Genomic DNA, 21,469 nt, shown 5'->3' with positions numbered 1-21,469 from the left:
CGGAGAAAACCCATCCTCCTTGAGGCTTTTCCTGCCTCTCCAAGATCCAAATACACTTTAAATTTTAAACTGTAAACCCCCATCTTCCTAGAAAAGAGAGCGAGAGAGAGAGAAATCAAGCTGTGTGTTCAGCCAAACCGCAAGTACAACAAACATATTTTGAAAATATATTGCTAGTCTGGCTTTTTAATGTTCAGAAGTTGTTCTACTTTGCAGAAAAAAAAAATGGTGTTTGCAACTGCCTTAAGGACAATTTGTTTAACAGTAGGAGTAATTTCATGGGGAAAATGGAAAGAGTGACTGAAGTTATTTACTCAGATGTTAGTGTAGGTGTGGGGCAGAAAACTCTCTGTGGGAACAGTGGGCTGCTTTTCTTGGTATCTTAGTCTATTTGATGACCATCAAATTTCCCAGCTCACTGGTTTTGTTTTTTCTGGATGGCATGTTTGATTATTTATCAGAAGGGAAAGGGAGTAGCTGAAGCAAATAAACATGTGACCAAGCTGTGTTTTGTTTTCCACTCAGAAGGCCATGCCCTTTAACAGATATACAGAAAATAATAAACGTATTGTTTTATGATAAAAGGAAATTATGTGTATCATTTTCTTTAGCGAGGCCATTAACCCCTTGTGTTCAGCGGTCTCCGCCTTCTGGCAGCTTGTTGGGCTTGCAGCTGGGAATTAAAAGCACTTAAACCCCCCCTCTTGCCTGGAACGTTTCCATGGATTACTGCTCCGGCCCTTTGGATTTGCTGGATTTATTGCGTAGTCATACAGCCCTGGTCATCTCCCCGGTCCTACCTGGGGTGTGACCGACTAAATGAGAGACGCTTTGAATTTTCAGAAGGGTGCTGATGTCTAAAGAAAACCTTGGCAAGAGATGCTGGGATCTTCCAGCCTCCAGTGCTGGTGTCTGTGCAGCGTGAGGGGTTGCAGCTGTGTTTGGTCCATTACAGACAGTGTCAATTTATGGGATTCTCTTTTAAATGCCAGGTGTCTAGCATGTAGCATGTAGTATTTCCTTTGTAGTACCAGCGTTGGACAATGTTCATTATCTTCCCTGAAAAAAAAAAAAAAATCAACAAAAAACCAACACCCTATAAACTAAATAACTGTCAGGAAGTAAAATACAGGTTTGCTTCATCTCCAGGAAGCATGTTGCATGCTTTAGCTGCTTTTATGGGATTAAAAGAAACAAGTTAAGACTGTCATGCACATGAAAGGAAACCGAGATGTGGTTTGCTTCACATTGTGCAGGTAGGTATAAATTTAATAGACTGACTCGCTTTCAGAATCTCTCTTTGTCTCCCTGAGTCGCATGTCAGTTCCAGTGCGTTGATGAGCTCCGCGGTCCGTAATAGCGCCTGACTGCCGCTGCCCCGCAGGTGCTGGATCGGCAGGAGGGTCCTTCTCCTCCTCCTCCTCCTCCTCCTCGGGGATGTAGGTTTCCTCTGAGAAATGGCTTCACATCGAGAAAGGGAAAATTTGCCTGACACCTTGAAGTTTTGTTCAAGTCTGTGCATTGCTGGTGCGTCTGGGCAGGAGGAGGTGGATGCTTCACCTCCTGGCTCTGAGGGGTCCGTGCTCCATGAAAAGCCCAAGTGGATGGAAGGGGCTGGAGCTGGGGGTTTGGGTTTGAGGGAGGAAAAAATGGCAGTTGAAATAGCAGGGAGAGGAAGGGCTGGCAAAATAAGGACCTGAAACTTAAATGTGATGTAAAGAAGAAAGAGGAAATTAGCAGCTTGGGGCCAGGTGACATGGGCGGGGGCTGGGCTGGGGAACATGGCTGGCCCCCCTTGCCCAGAAGCTCCCTGAGGATTGAGGAGGCTCAGGGTGGGCTGAGGAATGGGCTTTGGGATCAGATGTGCAGGATTGAAGTACCTGGAAAGACCAAGGAAGCAGGAGCAGTTATCCTGTTGGACAGGGGATCTCTCCAGCCCTGGCTGAAGTCCTTGGGCAGAAGCCCATGAAGGACCTGTCCACGGGGGAAAATGTCCTCCCAGCTTTCAGCAATTAAAGGTTGGTTTGTGCCCTGAAGCTTAAACATTTGTACCTTGATTTCTATTTTTATCTTTCCAAAGGTAGCTGTAAATGCTCTCATGACTATCTGTGTAAGTGTCTAGTCCTTTCTTTGCATCCTCCCCATGCTCTTGGCCCTGGTGATATCTTGTGACACTAAGTTCCAGAGAGTAATTACGAGTTGTATATTAAGAAAGGGGAAAAAAAAATCCTTTTATCTGCTTTTTTTTTTGGTGGCTGTTGCTTCCTGACTTCATTCAATGTCCCCTTTCTCTTGCATTTATGAGAAATGGCAAAAGCACCAGATGTACCCTCTCAGGCCAAGTCACAACTTGTGTACTTGTTATCATCTTCCCTCTTACTCATCTCTCACTAAACTAAACACTCCCACCCTTATCAATCTTGCCTCATATCTGCTGAGCCCTCTAATCATTTTTGTCGCCTACATCTCAACCTTGTCTATTTTTGCTTTACCAGAGTCTGTTAAAATTAAGGTTTTTACAAGCAGTTCTGAATTAGGTTGTGCCATAGAAGTGCAGAGATGTGATTCGCAGCTTTAGTTTTCCATGTTTTGGGCTGTCCCAATGTTTTGCTTCCTTCATTCACCCAGCAGCAGCGAGTGTCTGATGGAGCGTGGTGAGATGTCCACAGTCAGGGGCTGTATTTCATGGGCTTCTGAGTACAAGTTTGTCATGCAGTGTTTTGGAAAACAAGCTTAAAATATGTTCCCTGTTTGTTGACCACACAGGGAAGCGCGCAAGCAGCTGTATGCAATATACTATTTATGTTGTAGCAACAAAAAGGCCCTCTTCCTTCTCCCCCCCGCCACCTTATCCTTCTTCTCTTCTCTTTTAAAAAATATGAGAACTTCCCGTGCTTTTGACATCCAAGAAAAACGCAGCTCAGCAGTGAATACTCCTCCAAATATTCAAAGGTCTGGTTCACTTTTGCATAAACACAGTAGTTCAGAATCTGATCTCAAGCCTACAGAAATGAGCTGGAAATCCCATAAGATTTTTTTTCATCACTCAGGAACAGTTCAGTTCTGGTTCAGTTTGAACAGGGAGCCAAGATTCGTATCCTTTCTCATTTTACCAGGATGTGTTGGCCCATCCCTCCTTTCTTGCTGGTACAGACCACTACATGCTGTGAGTATTGGCATGCCAAAATAAAGAGAACCATTTTTAATGTTTGGAACTTTTTGCCCGATACTTTTTAAGTGGCTTTGATGAGTCCTGACTGTGACTCTTCAAAAAAAAGGGACAGAAGGTGTTTTTGCGGTGTAACCGCCTGAGGATTTCATTTATGCCTCAAAAAAAGGATTTTTGTAGCCATTTTCCCTGTTGTAGGTGCTTCAGGGTTTGCAGGTTCCCAGTGCTGGCTGAGGCTGATCTCTCACCCTACTGTCCCTTGCTGTCTGCCCCCTTCATCCCTGTGGTGTCTCCAAGTATTGAAGAAAATACCTCACCCACCTTTTCCCTGAAATTGATGGAGTTCATGAACAAATTGCAAAATGGAAATGGGTTTTTTTGGAGGCAGACTCTGTTTTCCCCCGTGTGGTGCTGGGTCCTCACAGGCAGGGACCTTGCCAGCCATGGGATGAGCTGTGGGATAGCAGGGCAGGGGCATGGAGTCCACTCGTCCTCCCACTGGCAGGAGTAACCTCAGTGCCCACGAGGATGAACTGCAGCAGAGCTGGGACACAGGCAGCTCCACCCTGTGGGTTTGGAAGAAAGGGTTTCTGTTTCCAGTGCCTTTTTCTGGAGGGAATCTCCTTAACTGGTAGCCAGGATCTATTCCAGAGGAAAGAAACTAAGCCTGCTGGAAGAAAAATAGAGACTCGTCTTCTTTCCTTATGACTGAACTATTCTAGGAGATGCTTCAGCATGAGGCACATTGCCAGCTCCCTTGCTCCAAGTGTGCCCCTGTCACATCAGGGACAGGATGTGAGCCAGGGTTTGTACATGTGGACCTCAGGTCCCTTCTCTTTTTCCAGCATAGGAATCACCCATTAGTCACTTGTCCAGACCAGTCTGCTCTGATCTTCATGGCCAGCTGACCATTTTATTGAGTGAAGGATTGCTGTTGAGGCTCCCCTCTGTGATGAGCTGGCTGGTAGCCCTTGGGTGGAACCAGCCTAGCAGATTGGCTGCAGCCAAGTGAGGCGCTGGGTACAGAAAACCAGCAGCATCTTCCCAGGCTCCGGGCATCCCTCTGCTGTCGAGGATGAGATGGGGATGGGGATGGTTTGAATCCAAGGTGGTTGAGAAGGCTGAACAGCAGGAATGCTTCACCAGGTTATGTTGCATTTTAGCAACATAGCAGAGCCCCATGTCCTGCCTGTAGCTATCCTCAACTTTCCCTTCTGCGCTGCCAGGAGCAGTGTTGGGGCTCTTGGCTATGTCATTCAGTGTGTGGCACAGGGTCAGGGTGGTGACAGTGGGGAAAGGAGCACGTAGCAGCTCATTTCCCAGTTCTGGAGGAAGATGGAAGAGCTGGGGACGAATGTCAGAAGGAATAAGTGCTGCAAGAACATCTGTTTCTCTTTTTTGCATCTTCTACATTTTATTCCTCCTCTTCATTTTGGTTCCTTTCCTATTCTCTAGTTGGTTCATCTCACCTCCCCCTGTTCTGTTCCTCCCAGAGGAACAGCACTACCCACTGCTGTCGCTTTGCACTATTTTTTATTTTTTTCCCTTTGCATACTGCTCCGCTCCTCGCTGGTTTCCACACGTTGTGCGGCTCCTGAGCCTGCCGGAGGAGAACTGCAGCAGGGCTCCCCTCCAATGTGTTTGCCTCCTACCATCGCTCCTCTACATCTGCTGCTCCAGGAGAAGAGAGTGTCGCAGGAGAGGAGGTAGAGGAGGCAGGAGTGGGAGAGACATGAAGCATCTCTGAAGCTCGGGTGCATCCGGGCTTCCGAGCTTGAGAGCTGCATCTTGCCGCTCTGCTGGGAGCAGCTGTGGAGTGGAGCGGGGTGTGAGGACAGATGGGAGCTGAGAAAGAAGAAAGATTGCTGGCTGAGTCTAAATTCCCCCTCGTCCCACCCAGGAGAAACAAAGGTACTTGCCTTGTGAGGCTGAAGGGAAGCAAGAAGCCCTTTTGGGAGGCGGGCCATGCTCCGCTGGGAGAGGCGCCTGGAGCTGCTGACAGGGCGATTCCTCAGGGCCTGAAAGCAGCATGAAATCTGGGGAGAAACAGACAATGGGAGAGCTGCATGCTTGCTGCTGCAAAGCTGTGCTTTGCCCAAACCTCAGAGGGGAAGTTGAGGAGCAGTGGTAGCTTGCAAGGGTATGGCTATCAAAGGTCCACACACAAGGTCTGGGACCAGTGTAGTGTTATGTTTGCCTCAAGGGCAGATTTTGCCTTTAAAGTTTCTCCCTTCTCATCTCTCTCTCAGCTTGCTTGTTTTGTTCTATTTTGCTGTTAAATGACCATAACTGAAATGATGGACAGAATATGATGTTGGCTGGCAACTAACTTTCCAGATTTATTGCTTGGACACTTCCGATGGCTGCAGGACCACTTCTGATTTCAGGGAACTCTTCCTTCTTCCTTTCTCAAGTTGCTTTTGTGATAAGCAGCTTTGTCCACCTGGAAAGGCCTAGAATCCTTAGGATTCGGTAAAAAAACATGGGATATTGTTTTGTGCTCTCCTTGCAACTTCTGGGTGCACGTTTACCCAGATATTTCGGGGGCAGCCCGTTCATTACTGACCAACTGCCCTGAGACTTGGCAGTTGAACAGGACACCCCTTTCTTTTGCATCCTCATGGCTGCTACTCATTTCTCCACCCTCCTGTGTACATTCCTTTCCATACATCCTAATGTTCCCTGGATTGATCTTTCCATGCCTGATAAACGTCAGGTTCAGAAACAAGCTTCCCCTGGCGTTAGAGCTAGGCCTATTATAGCTGTAGGCCATCATATTTCATTAATAACTGATTGATATTAATAATGGTTGGAGCAGATGGGAAGGGAGGAGCTGGATCACTTTTTTTTCAGTAGGAATAGGATGATGGAAAAAAGTCGGAGAGTTGCTGCCTTGTACTGGCTGCAGTGGTGGAATAAGTTAGCAAGAGGCTCCATGCGACTGGATCCTGTTACTGTTTTCCTTATGTACTGACACTGTAAGCAAGTATATGGCGTTTAAGCAGCATTTCTATTTTTAAAGTTCTACCCTCTTTTTCCAGAGTATTTCCCTTCCCCAGCCCCCCTCCCAAATCAGGAGTTTCTGGCCACATGAAGTGAGAGGCAGGGCTGAATTTTTACCCTTCGTCAGAGCTTGTCCAAAGAGGATGGTGAAATTGAAAGGTCAAGGTGCTTGCATGGAAATGTTGAATTACAACAGTAACTGGGGTGATAACAGTGGCCAGTGTTCTGGGCAAGCAACAGCTGGGCAAACAAGTCACGTTCTGTCTGTCTTGCAATAAAATTGTCTTGGTCATCTCAAATGTGTACTTTTTTTTTCCCCTCCTGGTGCTTAAGTGGTTGGGAAATAATAAATGGTTGCCACTTCCCTAAGCACAGGGAGAGGGCTTTTCAGTGGGACTTCCCACTTACGCTGTGAATGAAACAGGCTTGATTCATCTCACAGTTAATGTACTGTTAACATTTTTCCTGGGCTAGGTGTCACCCAGTGTTGACTCTCAAATACCATTCCAAGTTTGTGCAATGCCTCTCAAGCGCTGTATTTCAGTTGCCTTTTTTTACTGGTCTCAGTTTTACACCAGAAAATCTCCTTATGTCTGGGTGATTTCCTAATGGATAAGAAAACACCTTGGGAGTTCATTTACTGTATCTTGCATTTACGCAGAGGTTGGTAGGCAGCCTTTTCCTGATGTTGTCCTTTCAAATCCATGTTGATAGTGACCAAAACCCATGGAAGATTCAATTTCTGGGGGATGCTTTCCTTTCTCTTTTTTTTTCCAGTAAGTGGGAGGATTTCCCCTTTGTGTTTTGGTGCAGAGAGGAGGATGGTTTCTGCTGCTCTGTGATTCACTGCTGGAGGCCAGGATTGGTGTCTGGGTGTCCCAAGAAGCTCTGTCCAGGCTTGCAGGCTCTTTGAGCAGTGCAGATAATGTGACTGCTGGTAAATACAGAGCCAGGTATTTGGAGCACCTCTGTGGTTTCGGGGGCTCTTGGCATCTCCACCTTAAAGGAACATGCTGTTGTCTCGATGCAGAAACATGAGCTGGTTTTTCACGGCCCCTGGCAATTGTTCACTTGCAAGCACGTGGTGGAGATTTAGGATGTAACTACGGCAGTGGGGAGGAATGTGTGAAAAGAGCTTGGAGATGTCAGAGCACCTGCTTGTGAGGAGAGGACCACGTTAGCAGAGCTGTTGGCTAGCAGTAAACAGTCGTGGCACCCTTGTTTCAGGACTTGGCAGCAGCAGGAGTTGAACTGAATCCAGCTTTACTCTCTACTGCCTGTTCAGTAAGTTGAGGACAAGGCAGATGATTAAGGAAATGTGGGGAAACTGCTACAGAAGCTTTTGGAAAGATAAGAGACTTTGGTCTCCATGTCTGACAGTCTGGCACTTCTCACTAGCATTGAATTCACATGCAAATCAAAGGCAACATCTACTCCCACAGGAAGCTTTATTAATGTACAGGCCTGCTTGCGAATCTCCGTGCTGATGAAGGTTGTGGGACTGACTTCACTCAAATTAATTTCCCTGTCTGTCCTCGCCTGAGCACTGTGCAGCACCAGCAGCCTCAGCAGGGCTCCCACGCCAGCATCCAGGGATGAGCTCCGTGCAGGAGCAGCACTGCCTGGAACCAGGGAAGGGGGTAGAGGTGTGATGCTTCTTGGCTTGGGTTGTACGGGTGTCCACCGGGCATGAACTGATATCAGCAAAGTAATTCCAAGAGGGCAAACTCCAAACGGGCTTGAAGTATTTTGAGTGTGAGAGGAAGGAGGGTCAGTGTATCCCGAGCCAGCCATCTTTCTTGTACATATCCTGTCATGTGTGAGTAGTATGGATGAAGCTTGGAAGTGGCAAGGACAGGACTTGGTCTGAGGGAGGGAGGGAGGGAGGAAAGGCTGAGCAGGGAGAAGTAGAAAGGCAGAGGGATGTGGGATCCCTAGGTTCGCTGTACCACCAAGAACGTGGTAGCTCCTTGATGCAGATGCTCAGTGAGAAGCATATCTGAGCTATACACAACCTTCCACATCTTAAACCCGAGCTCATCTGATGCTCAGCTTTTATTGCTGTCAGTTATTTGTAAGTGAAAAAGCAAAATCTTGAGTGGAGAAATGGGAAATGCCATTTCAAGCTGCAATCCCTGGAATGTCAGCATGTTGCCATCTCACTTGTATCTACCTTGTTTTTTCCCTTTGATGTTCCTATCCATCCAGGCTGCTTGTATCCCTGATGCTTCCTCTAGCCCACTTCTATTCTTTCTAATCCTTTCCTTCCTGCCCTGCTCCAGTCTCTGTGCTGGTCCCTCCCTCTTGCCATCTCTGGTCCCACCAGGTTTGCACCAGCACAGGTGACACCTAGACATGGCATGGGGTGGTGTAGATGTCATCGTGAATGGAGACCCTCAGAGTTGGGTGGGTGTGAGGGGTGTGGGTGCTGTGCATCTGGACTGGAGCAGGGACAAAGCTCTGGCTTTACTCCAGCAGAGCTCTGCCAGTGCCAGCCTGTCCCCACAGCCAGAGACCCTCACTGGTGTGGGGTCAGTCATGGTAAGGGTTTATGGTGGCAGTGGCCACCCCGCCAAGCTGCATGGAGCTTCATGGCCAGCTCGAGTAGAGAGCAGGCATTTCTTGCATGGCTACTTGTTCTGGGAATCTTCAAAAATTTCTGGCAGCCAGTTTAATTGTGCAACCTCTCAGCTGCCAGAATGGATAGAATATGATCATATCACATGAAATGCATGCAGGGTCTGCTATAGCAACTGTATTTCAAAGAGACAACACATATGGTGACTGGTTCTTTTTGGAATAATATCTATAAGTTGATGATGTTTTATTCAAAAAGGCTGTAGCTTGAAAGGTTAGGGATGTTCTGATTGTTTAGTGTATGATTAAAGAAAGGCTTCTGTGTTTTTTTTTGGCCTATTGAATCTAATTACTGGGAACTAAAATGATCATTTGATTGCACATTTACCTGGAATTATTCTTCTGCAGAGCCAGTCTTAATAATATATAATAATATGTTGCGCTTGTACTGTATAGAGCTTCTTGTCTGAGCAACTCAGAGTGCTTTACAAGTATTCATTAATTAAATAAGCCATACAACACTCCTGTTAAATAAGTGAGTATTTGTTGCCTATCCCCTTAAGTCTTGTAGATTTTATTTCTGCTGCCTTTGCCCACCCTTGAAGATGCTTTAACAGCTAAATAAGTTAATTCAATAAAAATAAGGTATTTTTTAACCGTTCTTAGTGTTTTCTGCATAAAGGTTTCTTTTGTTGCATTGAATTCCTTGGTAGGCTGTAGGGTTTCCTGGTTCTTGCTGGTGTACCGTCGAGGGGGTGGTGGCTGTGTGTGTGTGAGCCCAGATCCATGCCCAGCAGCTCCTTGCACACATTGCAGGGACATGGACCAATTTAGAGATATTATGGGTGCACTAAGCTGCAACCAGCTTGAAATGCAAAATCTAATTTTACCTGCACCGTGCCAAGCTCTGCTGGAAATCGCATCCACCCTTAGAGAGTTTTTCTAATCCAGTGGAGACTTGTTATTAAATTGGAAAGGGGGGCTTATTGCCAAAGCACTATAAGGTCTCTCCTGCCCACTTGCCCTGGTCAGCAGTGGTGGTTCTTCGTCCACTGAGCTGACCAATGTCTCTCCAAAAGTAAAAAGATGGGTCTAGGCAATTAAAATAACAAGGTTTTACTGGGGTGGGGGAGTTGGGTTTGACTTTGCAGATCTTGATATCAAACCTTTCCCAGCAGTTCTGTGCTGAGATTAAACACTGCAACTTGAAGGAGCAAGTGAAACCTGAAGCATATCTGACTTCTTAATTAAATAGGTATTAATTAAATCACTCAGAGAACATACACAGTAGGAGTAGGGAAGGCTTTTTCCCTCCTTCCATGTAGGCATCTTGCAAAGGGACTATTTTTCTTGTTTTACATTAATGAAGTCTTCAGCCTTCCCACTTTTCCACCTACACATGTACTGAACGTCTCCAAGGAGACCAAGGAGGCCTGGGTCCGGTGCTGGTGAATCCTCCAGGAGCAGCAGCCTGGGGTCTCGCCAGCAGAGCCTCAGCTGTGCCACAGTCTGTCTTGCAGGGATCATCCTTGCTGTCCCCTGGCTGGGGAGTCAGGAGGGAACCAGGGCTGGAACTTGCTCCTCATCTTTTCCTCTTTTATCTCCTCTTGCTTTCTTTTCCCCACCTGATGGAGAAATCGGGCCTTGCAGAGCAGTAGGCTCCAGGGTTGAGAGACTCTTCTCCTCGGCTTGGGATGACATTTTGCAATAATTCCCCCACATCCTGCTTGCTCACGCTTTCAGGGTCATATCCCTTGCCCCTCCACTATCACACTGTCCCTTTACGGCTGTTCCCCCTCCCAGTGAGTCTCCACAGCTGGTCCATCATGAGCTGACAGTGATTTTCATAGGATCATAGAATATCCTGAGCTGGAAGGGACCCACAAAGATCATCAAAGTCCAAGTCCTGGATTTTGGTGAGGTGAAATGCTGTCCCTGCTTTTCCTTGTATTCTCTCCAGCTCCTTTCAGCTTTCTCAGCCTTCAGCATGGCTCTGCCTGCTGCTGCCTCTCCTCTTTCTCCCACCGTGGCCTTCCAGAAGCTTCCGTGATGTTCTCTGGTGCTCAGGGGAGCAGACAGTGATATATGACTGCCCTCTTCTGTAAACCCAACCTGACCCGCTGGAGAGGGGGCATCTGAAAGCTGAAAGCACAGGAGCCTGCCCATTAGTGAGGAGGGCTGTGAGCTGCTTCAGGGAGACAAAAACACCTCTGTGGAGCTCACCACCAGGATTCTTGCAGTTACTTGAGGCTCCCACCCAGGAGGCAAACATAAGCTGCTGCTGTTTTTCTCCTTAGTCAAAATGGGAAATCAGTGGTGGGATATCACCCCATTGCATGCAAGGTGTTATTTTTGTGGAAGCCACTGCCTTCCTCAGTGGAGGTGCATCAGGAGTGGAGTAGTACCCCATGATCAGGGATTGCCTTGCCCCTATGCTGCTTGTGTAGCAGCCCTCTTGACTGAGAACTCAATTCTCCAACCTCTTTCTCCCTACAGGCTCTCCAGGTGGCACGACAGCTTCTCCTGCAACAGCAGCAGCAGCAGCAACAGCAGCAGCAGCAGCAGCAACAAGTTAGTGGATTAAAGTCTCCGAAGAGGAATGACAAACAGCCAGCCCTTCAGGTAAGGGGAGCCTGTGAGCCTCTGTGAGGGTCTGGGGCTTGTAAAAGCTGAATAAATGCATCTTTGTGCAGACACTGGGGTGGAACCTTCAGGAGCTTCCTCCCTGTGTCCACAGAGTGGCTGTGGCTGGTGTAAGTGGCAGCAGGATTGATGCTGCGTGCTCTTCAAAGTCCCACCTACGGCGTATTTACAAATCGTGAGCGTGTACTTTTATTAGCGTCTGGTAGGGTTGGATCATGACAAAACGGAATAGCTTTTGTTACTGTGTCAGTGTGCATAGGAGATTTGCATTAACATTTCTGTTTGATTGCTGTTCCATTTGTAGTCTGTGTTCACTCAAACCGTTGATTTGCTGTGTCAAGGATATTGGGAAATACTAGGATATCATATCATTGGTGTGTTTTTCCCCCTTTTATTGTCTGCTGATTTATGGACATCTTCAGAAATAAAATCTAAATATTAGAGGGCTTTGTGCTGTTATGAATTCAGAGAGCTAAAACCAATACAGCATTCCCAAACAGAAGATGTATGCACACATATGGGGCTTTGGAGTACATTCTGCTAGTCTTGTGGGATAAATCGCGGGGAGTTAAAGACAAGAAAGACCTATTAGGTCATGTATCACAGTTCTTTTTTTTTTTTTTTTTTGCTATTCTAGTGTTAGAAATCCCAAGTGATGGTGGGACTGCTATTATTTTCCTTCAGATAGTTTTCCATAACAAAGCACACACTCAGGAACTTTCCACTTTAATTCCATCCTCTTGCTCCAAGTAATACTGCTTGTATAAATACTGAGTCAGTCCCTTGCCTTGCCTCGTGTTCACACTCCTCAAACATCTGAGGTACTAACATGTACTTGCCAGTTTTGGCAAATTATATGTATCTAGTTCTTTATGTATTTCATAAACTAGCACTTCCAGACCCTTGACCACTTTGCTGGTTTGCAGCTGGTTATTGCTTTTATTACTGCTCTTTGCAATTGCAGCATGTCAGTGGATTTTTGATAATAAGGTCCTGAATGCAGCAGTTCAGCTGCAATTGCACAAAGCCCTTTAGCTGGGACATTTATCTTATCTCGCTCTTCTATATCTGATGCTTCAGCCTCTGTAGCCCCAAATTCTTTCCGGATTTTTTTTTCCTCTTGTTGTCATAGCACGTTGTCAAACTCATGTCTGTTTTGCTCTTTCTACTTTTTTTTTTTTTTTTTAGTTTGATATACTATCACCATGAGCTCCCTGACAGCATTGCTGCTTCTCTTGCCTTTTATATGTGCTTCAGATTATTTTCCTGCAAAAATACGGATGCTAGGCTCTTTAAATATGTAGTAGAATATGGAAGGTAAAGCCAACATCGCTAGAGGCCTTGACAGTAAAGGGAGAGGGCCTGATTCTGTGGTTCTTACCCAAATAAAGCTGATGGGGACTTGAAGGGGAGTTTTGCCTGAGTGAGGAATAGCTGTTAACTGCAGCCCTTGGCCCAGTGTGGACAACGTCGAGCTTTGGTGTAGTGATTTCATCTTCAAAGCATTTTGCAAATACTAATCTCCAAAACATCCCCAGAAGGAAAGTCTGATAAGTAAGTAGCATTATCCCAGTTCTGGACTGGGAAACTGAGGGATGCGGGTTAAGCAACTCACTTAGGATCACAGAGGGAATTGGGTTTAGAGGTAGGATTAAGATTCATGAGTTCCTGGCTCCCACCCCTGTGCTCCGGCTGCTGGACAACACCTCGTGCTTTACAGCCGGGCTATTATTCTTTTGGAAAGTATGAAGCATTTTGTCATTGGGCAAATATACGTTTTATTGGCAGTGTCAAGAGCCATAATCCAAAGCGTTACATTAATGCTTTCAAAAATATTTTATTTGGTAAATCCATAGCTGATCCATATGCCTTTTAATAGACTCTTCCACTGGGGACGTTTTTAATGAGAGATTGTGCTGGCTAGGTCCAGTGTCAGGTACTAAAAGAAGTGCTTTGTTGTGCAGATGTCTTAAGAATAGCTCCAGAGAATGAAATATGACTGTGTTGACCTTTCAGCTGTGAGCTTATTTGTCAGGATTCAAATAAGTTGAAAGGATCAAACCAAACAGTTTCCGTAGTCAGACTGGGAATTGTGTTGCAGAGGTCAACAGTGAAGGCCACATCGTGGATTCCATAACATAGCCAATTGTTGGTACGTATTAAAGTACTGGAGCAGCTCCTGCAGTCAGAGACACAATTAAAATTCTAATTTATTAATGTATACAGAGAGCTGGCCCAGCCTGTCACTCACTGATTCAAATGACTGCCCAGTCTTTTTTTTTTCCCCCCTTCTCACTCCTGGTGCTTTTGCGGTCTGAAACATACTGGAAATCCTCTTGGATGTTAACACCCCCAAGTGCATCCCTGTGATGAAAATCCGTTGCTGAAAGGAAATGGTGGTGCTGGGGGTAGAATTTTTCAGTAAAACTGCACTCAAACAAGCCCCCACACCCCCTCAAGTCAGATGGGGCCATGCTGACGAGGTGATACCTATAGACAATACATAGAATAAATACCAAGGGTGGGGGAAACGTGCCCATTTTTCCTACGTTTGTTTAAATAATGAACAACTTGTCTTTGGGCTTCACTTACAAAGATAGATGTCTCATTCAATAGCCACAGCAGTTAGCAGTCACCTTGTTTTTTTTTGTGACAAACAGGCTTCACGTATAACAAGAACACCATAGGCATTGCTCATCCCTGCTGTGCTTGGCGAGGGCACTGGTGAGCAGCGCCCAGCGTGAGTGCTGGGGAGCTTTGCATGGAACAGGGAGGGATGCTATCTGCCTGGGCTGCTGCTTCTCCCACTGAAATGCTCCGTGGTCCTGCCTGCCCTAGGAGGAGGGGCCAGTACTGGGGCTGGAAATGCACCCTCTAAACCCCACCACCACAAACAGTCGCAGAAGATTAATCTGGTATATAGTGTTTAGCTAATCTGTTAGCACCTCATGGATAATTTCCTCTATTCCTTCTTTATTCCCTGATTAAATAGCCAAGGTACTTAAATATATCCCAGTATCCTGTGGCCAGTGGCCACACTGGGACAGGGTGTCTTCAGTAGTGTTCAAATGACAGCTGCTCCTGCAATCCTATTGGGGGTCTCTTGATCTTGGCAACTCTACCTGAAGATCTGCTTTTAACGAATCGTGAGATACTCAGTGTGTAAGAACTTGGACGCAGGACTGGAGATGTGCTCTGCTGATAGCTGAAAAACCCCAAATCTCCAAATACACGATGACTCACGTTTTGAGCCTATCGCACACTGCCGTGGTTTAGATTTGGCAGTGACCTCCGGTTTCGCAGCCTGATGACACAAACAAAAGAAAATTGAAAGTTAAGAAATGGATTTAATAACCAGCAGTTGGGGAAAGAACATAAAAAATACCAGTCCCACAAAAATTACTGGAAGTGAAAAAAAGGCTAAAGGCTGTTTGATAATATATTTGCCATAGACATAGGATTTCCTTGAATCTGTGAAACAAATAATTTAACAGACCAGGTATTCTTAGGATTTTGAAAATGTGCACATTTTTACTGGCCAAGATAAATATATCTGTATTAATAGATGTATTGATTAAAATTTGCAGCTTTAATTGCCGATGCTCTTACCGATTATTCATTTTGGTTCTTCAAGCATTTTAGTTGCTGGCAAGAGCACACAGATTGGAAACAAATCAAGAGACACATTTTTCTCCCAAGAAAGTAAAAGTGCATGTGTGTTTTGGCAATACTAAAAATACAGTTTTTTTAAAAGACGTAAATGTTGTGTGTTGCATAGAGCTGGAAGTTGGATACTGGACTGAAAACAAATGTAGGATGTCCAAATCAGTATCTTGCAATTCAAACCCACCACTAGACTTTCTTTATGTGATTAAATGCAATTTCTTGTCTGATCATTAATCTGCCTGTGTTTGGAGAAAAGAAATAATGAAATTACTGGGATGGAAACTTTTGTTTTTGCTTGGCAAAACAAAAAAAATAAATCTTCCCTTTAAGTCACGGCCAAGAAAAGAATTTGGGTTTGGTTTAAATTCTCAGGGTGAGACTGGGGGAGGTTGAGAGGACAGAGCTGTCCTCGCCTTTGCATACCGCTGCTTTTTAAAGCAGCCTTTTGGCTGGGCTTTTGTAGAATTTAATTTGCATGCTATATTATCTTAATATATCTTTCCAGTATCTTGAGAAATAGAAGAGGGCAAGAGGAAAAAATCACTGTAGCTTGATGTTGGGGGCAATTATTATTGTTTTTTTATGAAATTACAAATCCTTAGTTTGACAACGTAATAAACACCAAGAGGTGAAGGGCAGGGTATGCTCCGTTTCACTTGGAGCACACAAGTCTCAGTTATGTTGTCTCAGGTTTTACACCCAGGGAACTTTTTTTACATAGTGGTAAATTTAACAACTGGTAGAGAAATTGTCTCAGCAGATGATTTGGCAGAAGAAGTAAATTTTTAGTCTATTTGTATGAGTATTTCTCTGTTTCACTCTTCAGTACAGGAATTGATCAGAATCTGGCCTCAGTCAAGCCAGTGGGAATTTTGGCACCAACTCAGCTTGGGTCAAGATTTTGCTTCTGCAGGGTTTGAAGTTTGCCTATGAAAATTTCACTTGAATCTTTCATTATCTGTTTCTGACTTTGGAAATTAAGCAAAATTGAGTTTTTCTGGTTTCTACCAAAGAACCTCTTAGTTCTTATTTATTTTTCACCCCTAAGCCCAATTATAAGTGTTAGTCAGTTCTTGGAATGTGTCTGTGAAATGCAGACATCATCCACCCCACAAGCAGAACAAAATCTGAGTCAGATCCTCAAAATTACATGATCAGCTTGAAAATTTTGATGCTAAGGGGTTTTTTTTTCATGACACCTATGGGCAATTTTTGCTGCCTTTTTAATATTTTTTTAAAGCATTTACTATTCAGTTTTTCCAGCTTTTTAGACTGAGCAGAAAGGTGAAAAATATGTTTATTCTTTAAAGAAGCCTGTGATTATCCTGTAATATCATGATTTAAAAAATGAAGCTTCTAGGAAAATACCAGTATATTTGGAAAGCTGGCAGTGTGAGGCACTGTCAGCAAGCATGATTATTCCCATTTTATAGCCACGTAAACCCTGACAGAGGGATATTAAGTGACTCGCCCAAGGTTGGAGAGCTGCAGGCCCTCAGTGGTGCTGAGATGTGCAGCTCTGCTGGGATGTTTGGGAGTTTGGCATCTGAGTGTTGGAAAGAAGTCAGTCCTGAGGGGCAAAGTAGAAGCCAGGATCCCACATTTTCAGCCCTGTATCTTGTTAGAGCATCCTGAGTATCATTTTCCTGCAGGTTTTCTGCTTTGACATTAAGCATTTACAGAACAGGTTTGTAAAAATTGTGATTTCTGCCCAGGTTGGGAGGGGGATGTGGGGCAGGCAGTGCCAGAGCCTGAACGTGCCTTACCCACCTCGGGGAAAGGGAAAACAAATGAAACCTTCCTGACTGGTCAGAAATGTGTAAATTGCTGACAAAATGACACATGTAATTAAGAGTGCTCCTGCCATTTTACCTTGTGGTTTACACCTACAGTGTTGAAAAAAGAGAGTGACTCCCACCTCGCTAATTACCATTATCACTGAAATGGTAGGGTTTGAGTCATTAGTTCCATGTGCATTTAATTAGAGGAAGGCTGAAATTGGATTTAACTTATTACTTTTTCATGGATCACTTTCTTGTCATCACTTCAAATTGGATTGCAGCCCCAGGTAACTAATTATGAGCACCACAGGATCAAGAGTGAAAAAAAGGTAATTAGGAATAACACTGTTGGACCCTTGCTGGTAGTCCACTTGTGCTTGGGAAGAAATGAGAGCAGTATTTTGTAGTATTACAGATTAGGGAGTTAAAGGTATGTGCTGCTGCCAGGAATGATGGGAGACTGCCCCCTCCTATAGCGGTTTATATGATGTACAGCTGGGTTGAAGATGTTATAGCGACATGGTTCCACAATCAGCTCCTTAATACCAAGATTAAACTTGTAAAAGCAACAGATCGGTTGCAGGTATGAGGCATCTCAACAACCGGGGAGCCAGGGGTCCGTCCGCGTGTGATTGCACGGTGCTGCCGAGGCGCGCGCGAGCCGCGGCGCCGAGCGCTCTAAGTACAGCGAGCCACAATTGATAACAAATTAATGAACATATTAATGATCCAAAAAGATCGTTCACGTCCGACAGGGAGATACATCAGTCAGGAGGACAGCAGCGAGCCTGATGATGTGGGGATGCCAGGGACTGAGCCTGCGTTGCTGCCGTGATAAAATCATGAAATCGGGACCTCGTTTCTCTTTTGTTTGCTGGAGAGGTTTCTTTTTGTTTTGCTTTTGTGGGCAAGGCTCGCTTGGTTGGATTGTCCCTCTTTCTTCTTTTTTATTTTTGATCTTGGAGATAAGATTGCCAAGTTCTGCTTTCTTCAGAAAATACTTTAAAACAAATAGTTTTATTTCCATGTGCAGAACAGAGTTCAGAACTGCAAGTAATCAATTTTATTGACACAGTCTGGAAAAAAATGTTGATGGGAGTTCAAGGATGTGAAAGGATTGAAATTTCAAAGTACGCAACACCGAGTGTAGGAAAATTTCAGAAGTACTTTCATTAAGCAAAGAAATCTATTGTGTGTGAGGATCTGTAAGAGGAAAATCTGCTCCAGGACCTAATGATATTACAAGGAGGTTACGGCAACTGATTTTTGCCATTAGAAGAGAAAAAGTTTCCTAATTTCTCCTAATAGTGAATCACAGTTCAAAGGCTAGCACAATTTCCTTAAGTTGTTTAAAATGGCTTTTAATGCTCTGTTAATGTAGGCAAATATTTGTGACTCAGTGTTGGGTAAGTGCCGCTTGCTCATTATTTCCTGATGCAAAGCAAAGGGTAGGAAATTCTGTGAACACCACGTAGAGATGCTAAAGAGACTTAAGAGTAACAAAATTCAGTTACGGAAATTAAGTCTTTCTCATTTACTTGACATTACAAAATAAATCTTGAGATTAAAAGGTATTACCTTTAATACAGAAAAAGAGAATCTCCTTTAATACATCTCAAATTGATTTACAATTTTTATACATAATATTCATCTGCGGTTGAAAAGGGGGCAACCTAAGGTCGAGTGATGTAGTGTTTCCATTTTTCCATATGAGTCTTACTGTGTGTGATAAAAGCAAACTCCTTTATTTTGTCAGTCTGCAGGAATTTCTGATGAAGTGCAGGGGTCACTTTTCTGTCAATTTGAGTAGGCAGCATTTTTGAACTACTGTTTTTTTCCCCCCTCCTACAAAGTGTGGCCCCGATCTGACACACGCATGCACACACACACACACACACACTTAGAGTGCTGCAATCTGCAACTTATTAGTGCGCAGTGCTGGAGCCTGTCCAGTGGTTAGAAAATTTCCTGAAGCCTGGAATAACAGCAGTGGGTGCAAGTGCCATCGAACAGAAGTGACAATGAGGGGCAGTCCGGCCCGCCTGGCGCGATGCCCGGGCTGGAAAACCAGCTGAGATAGTCAAACGCGGGAAGATTGACGCGGTGCATCTGGGAAATGCTCAAAAAGTTGGGTTCTTGAAAAAATTACCTTCTGTGATCGTAAGACATCATCTGTTTTCCTACAGAGATTGTTTATAACAGGGTTTTCAAGCACTTGTCAAATAACCAGGAGTGAAGGAAACAGGCTAAAAATCTCTTACCGTTCAGATGAGTCCTGGTGTAGTTGGAAAAAAACAAACTCCCGTCACAGAGATCCGCAGCTTCCCAAGGCAGAGGGAGCCTGGGAGAAGGAGAAAAGGAAACTCTTAGTCAAAATCAACCCAGCAAGCACGGGCTGTGGGTTGGGGAAGGTAGTTCTGCCAGGCTGATGGGTGCAGTGCTGGCACGGCGAGGTGAAGTCATACCTAGAAACTGTTTTGTGTGGTGCTTAGCTTTTGTTACTGAGCTGTGATATCATGGGCAAAATATTATAAACATAGCATGGCTATAGCTTGCTTGTGTAACAAAAGATCAGGAACTTTTATTAAGTTTGTTTTCCTTGTCATATTGTAAAAATTTATTATGTGTACTGCGTATATTAGAAACAGATTTGGGTAATTCTGTCTAAATGAAGTCATCCCAGCTATTTCCAGACTGTCTGTTTTTGGTTGTGAATAATTTTCATACATCAAATGGTTGTCATATTTAGTAGCTCTCTACATTTTAAATAGGACATATCCCATTTTGAACTTCCACGGACTTGAGATGCCTCTCGGTTTTTAAGGCTATTTTGTTGCAGGAATATTTTAAAGAGCTGCCAGTGGCAGGGCAGGGAGTGCTGGAGGAGTCGCTCGCCTTCCTGCAGCAAAATAACAGGTTTGTCACAACTGCAGTAGTACTTGCGGCTTTCGGCAGCACGCGCTGGGAAGAGCCTGCCAGACACCTATTTCAGCTTGTCCCTTTGTGTTCACACTTGCAACAAATATGTTTAAAAAACACTAAAGGAAAAGTACTGTGTATCAAAAATCTCAGATAAAAGAATTCTCTCAAAAGAGTACATGCTGCTGCTTTTTTTTTTAAGAGAAGTGTGAAAAGGTAGTGTTTAAATGTTTAATGTTTTAATTTAAATGATAGACTCGTCTACATAGCAGCTAAATTGTTGTGTCTGTTTTTATTTATATTTTTTAATTCTCAAGGTAAAGTTTCTTTAGTCAGAATGGGGAAGTGCTGTTGTTGCTCACACACCGACTGAGAGGAGTTTGCAGTGATGAGCATAGATCAGAATTTTGCCCTGAAACCATCAACTTTGCCAGAAATACTTGGTTTACAGCAATTTGTTTAAAAAGAAAGGAAAAAAAAAAGGCAGGAGAGAAAGAGAGAAGGCATTTTGATCTGGCTTGCTGGAGTGGAGGAGAGCAGCTGTTTGCCTCATGTGTTTAAATCTCTAGAGCTAGTATTGAAGTTTCAGGGCAACAAGTGCAACATAACAGAATAAGTAGAAACTAAACCCAGGGAAACAATTTGAAATGCTGCTTGGATGTGGCTTTGGAGCTTGACAGTTTTACAGCTGTGTCGTCAGGTTGGCAAAATATTTTGTGGTGTGTGCAAAGAAAAGACTGTTGTGTTGCTGAAATGTTTTTATTTGCCTGATATGTGTAATCTTCCTTTTATAAATTACTAATCTATTTAAGGTGTAACATTAATGGCACATAATCTCAAGTCACTGAAAGCCTGGAAAATTAAAGTAGACTGAAGGCACAAGAAAGAAATGTACTTTATGTCAGGCTGAAGTTTGATGAAGCATGGAGAAGATGGAATAGATTATTAAATAAACTTTAAGAGGAGATGGAAAAAGCACCAAAATATCTCATTTTAAAAGGAATTAGTTTACTTGATTATATGCAACTGTATCACACTCAGGAAAGTATAAGACAAATGAAAGCAAAACAAAATTTAATTGAGCTATTATTTTGCAGACTTTGGCTCCGTTTCAGACAGCCTAATCAAATTGCACTTTTCTCAAATAACTAATGTTAAATGCAGTCTACCAACAGATGTTTAAACAGAGACTAATTGGAAAATATACATCCTGGGTTTAGCATGTCTAGCTGAAAAAGTTTTGAAATTGCTTTGGAGCAGGGTAGGAAGATGATGGGAGGAGCTCAGGTAGCGACGCGTGCTAGAGGGGGGAGCCAGGAGACAGAGATACTTGTACTGGAGCCGATGAGGTCACCGATGCCACCAAGGTCACTGCTGCTGTGGTTTGGTGCCACTGGCCCCTCAGAAAGCTTTTTCCATCGCGTTGTACCGTGAGAACCATGGTGCAGCTGCGTAGCTCATGCCATGTGGCAGCGTACATGGAGTACGTAATGCAGTGGAGCACACGGATTGAGGGTGTTAAAAGCAGTACAAATTATCAAAGCTGTGCTTCCTTGCCAGTTCTGACATTGTCTGACATTTTTTAAACAGTTGCAGATTTAAGTTATTCACCTGTGGTTTATCTCAGTGCTGAGCCTTTTATGACACATCAGTGCATCCATGTGGACCTCTTGGGTGGCTTGCAGCACTGAGTTGAACATCTTGGGGTAGA

At 44.3% G+C, this 21,469-nt stretch overlaps 1 protein-coding gene and 1 long non-coding RNA gene across 29 annotated transcripts in view; one reads left to right on the top strand and one right to left on the bottom strand.

Moving 5' to 3' along the window:
• Positions 1-21,469, top strand: part of FOXP1 (forkhead box P1) — a 379,700-nt gene that overhangs the window by 256,539 nt on the left and 101,692 nt on the right. For 27 of the 28 annotated variants that reach the window (XR_011003135.1, XR_011003136.1, XM_068202259.1 and 24 more), the window contains one exon: positions 11,246-11,371. Coding sequence is in view for 24 of the 28 variants with exons in the window: in XM_068202259.1 (XP_068058360.1) it covers positions 11,246-11,371 (126 nt within the window). In the remaining 4 variants the exon portion in view is untranslated. Of the gene's footprint in view, positions 1-4,712; positions 5,081-11,245; positions 11,372-21,469 lie in introns of those variants that run through there. The other variant, XM_068202281.1, reaches the window with a different exon arrangement.
• Positions 11,999-19,705, bottom strand: LOC137480860 (uncharacterized). The gene is made up of 3 exons (XR_011003138.1): positions 19,101-19,705; positions 14,636-14,696; positions 11,999-13,571 (listed from the first exon to the last, which is right to left on the bottom strand). It is a non-coding gene; the product is annotated as an uncharacterized lncRNA (long non-coding RNA).

The sequence above is a fragment of the Anomalospiza imberbis genome, chromosome 11, assembly GCF_031753505.1.
Source record: "Anomalospiza imberbis isolate Cuckoo-Finch-1a 21T00152 chromosome 11, ASM3175350v1, whole genome shotgun sequence".
Taxonomy (NCBI): Eukaryota; Metazoa; Chordata; class Aves; order Passeriformes; family Viduidae; genus Anomalospiza; species Anomalospiza imberbis.
This window is presented reverse-complemented; position numbering and strand designations above follow the sequence as displayed.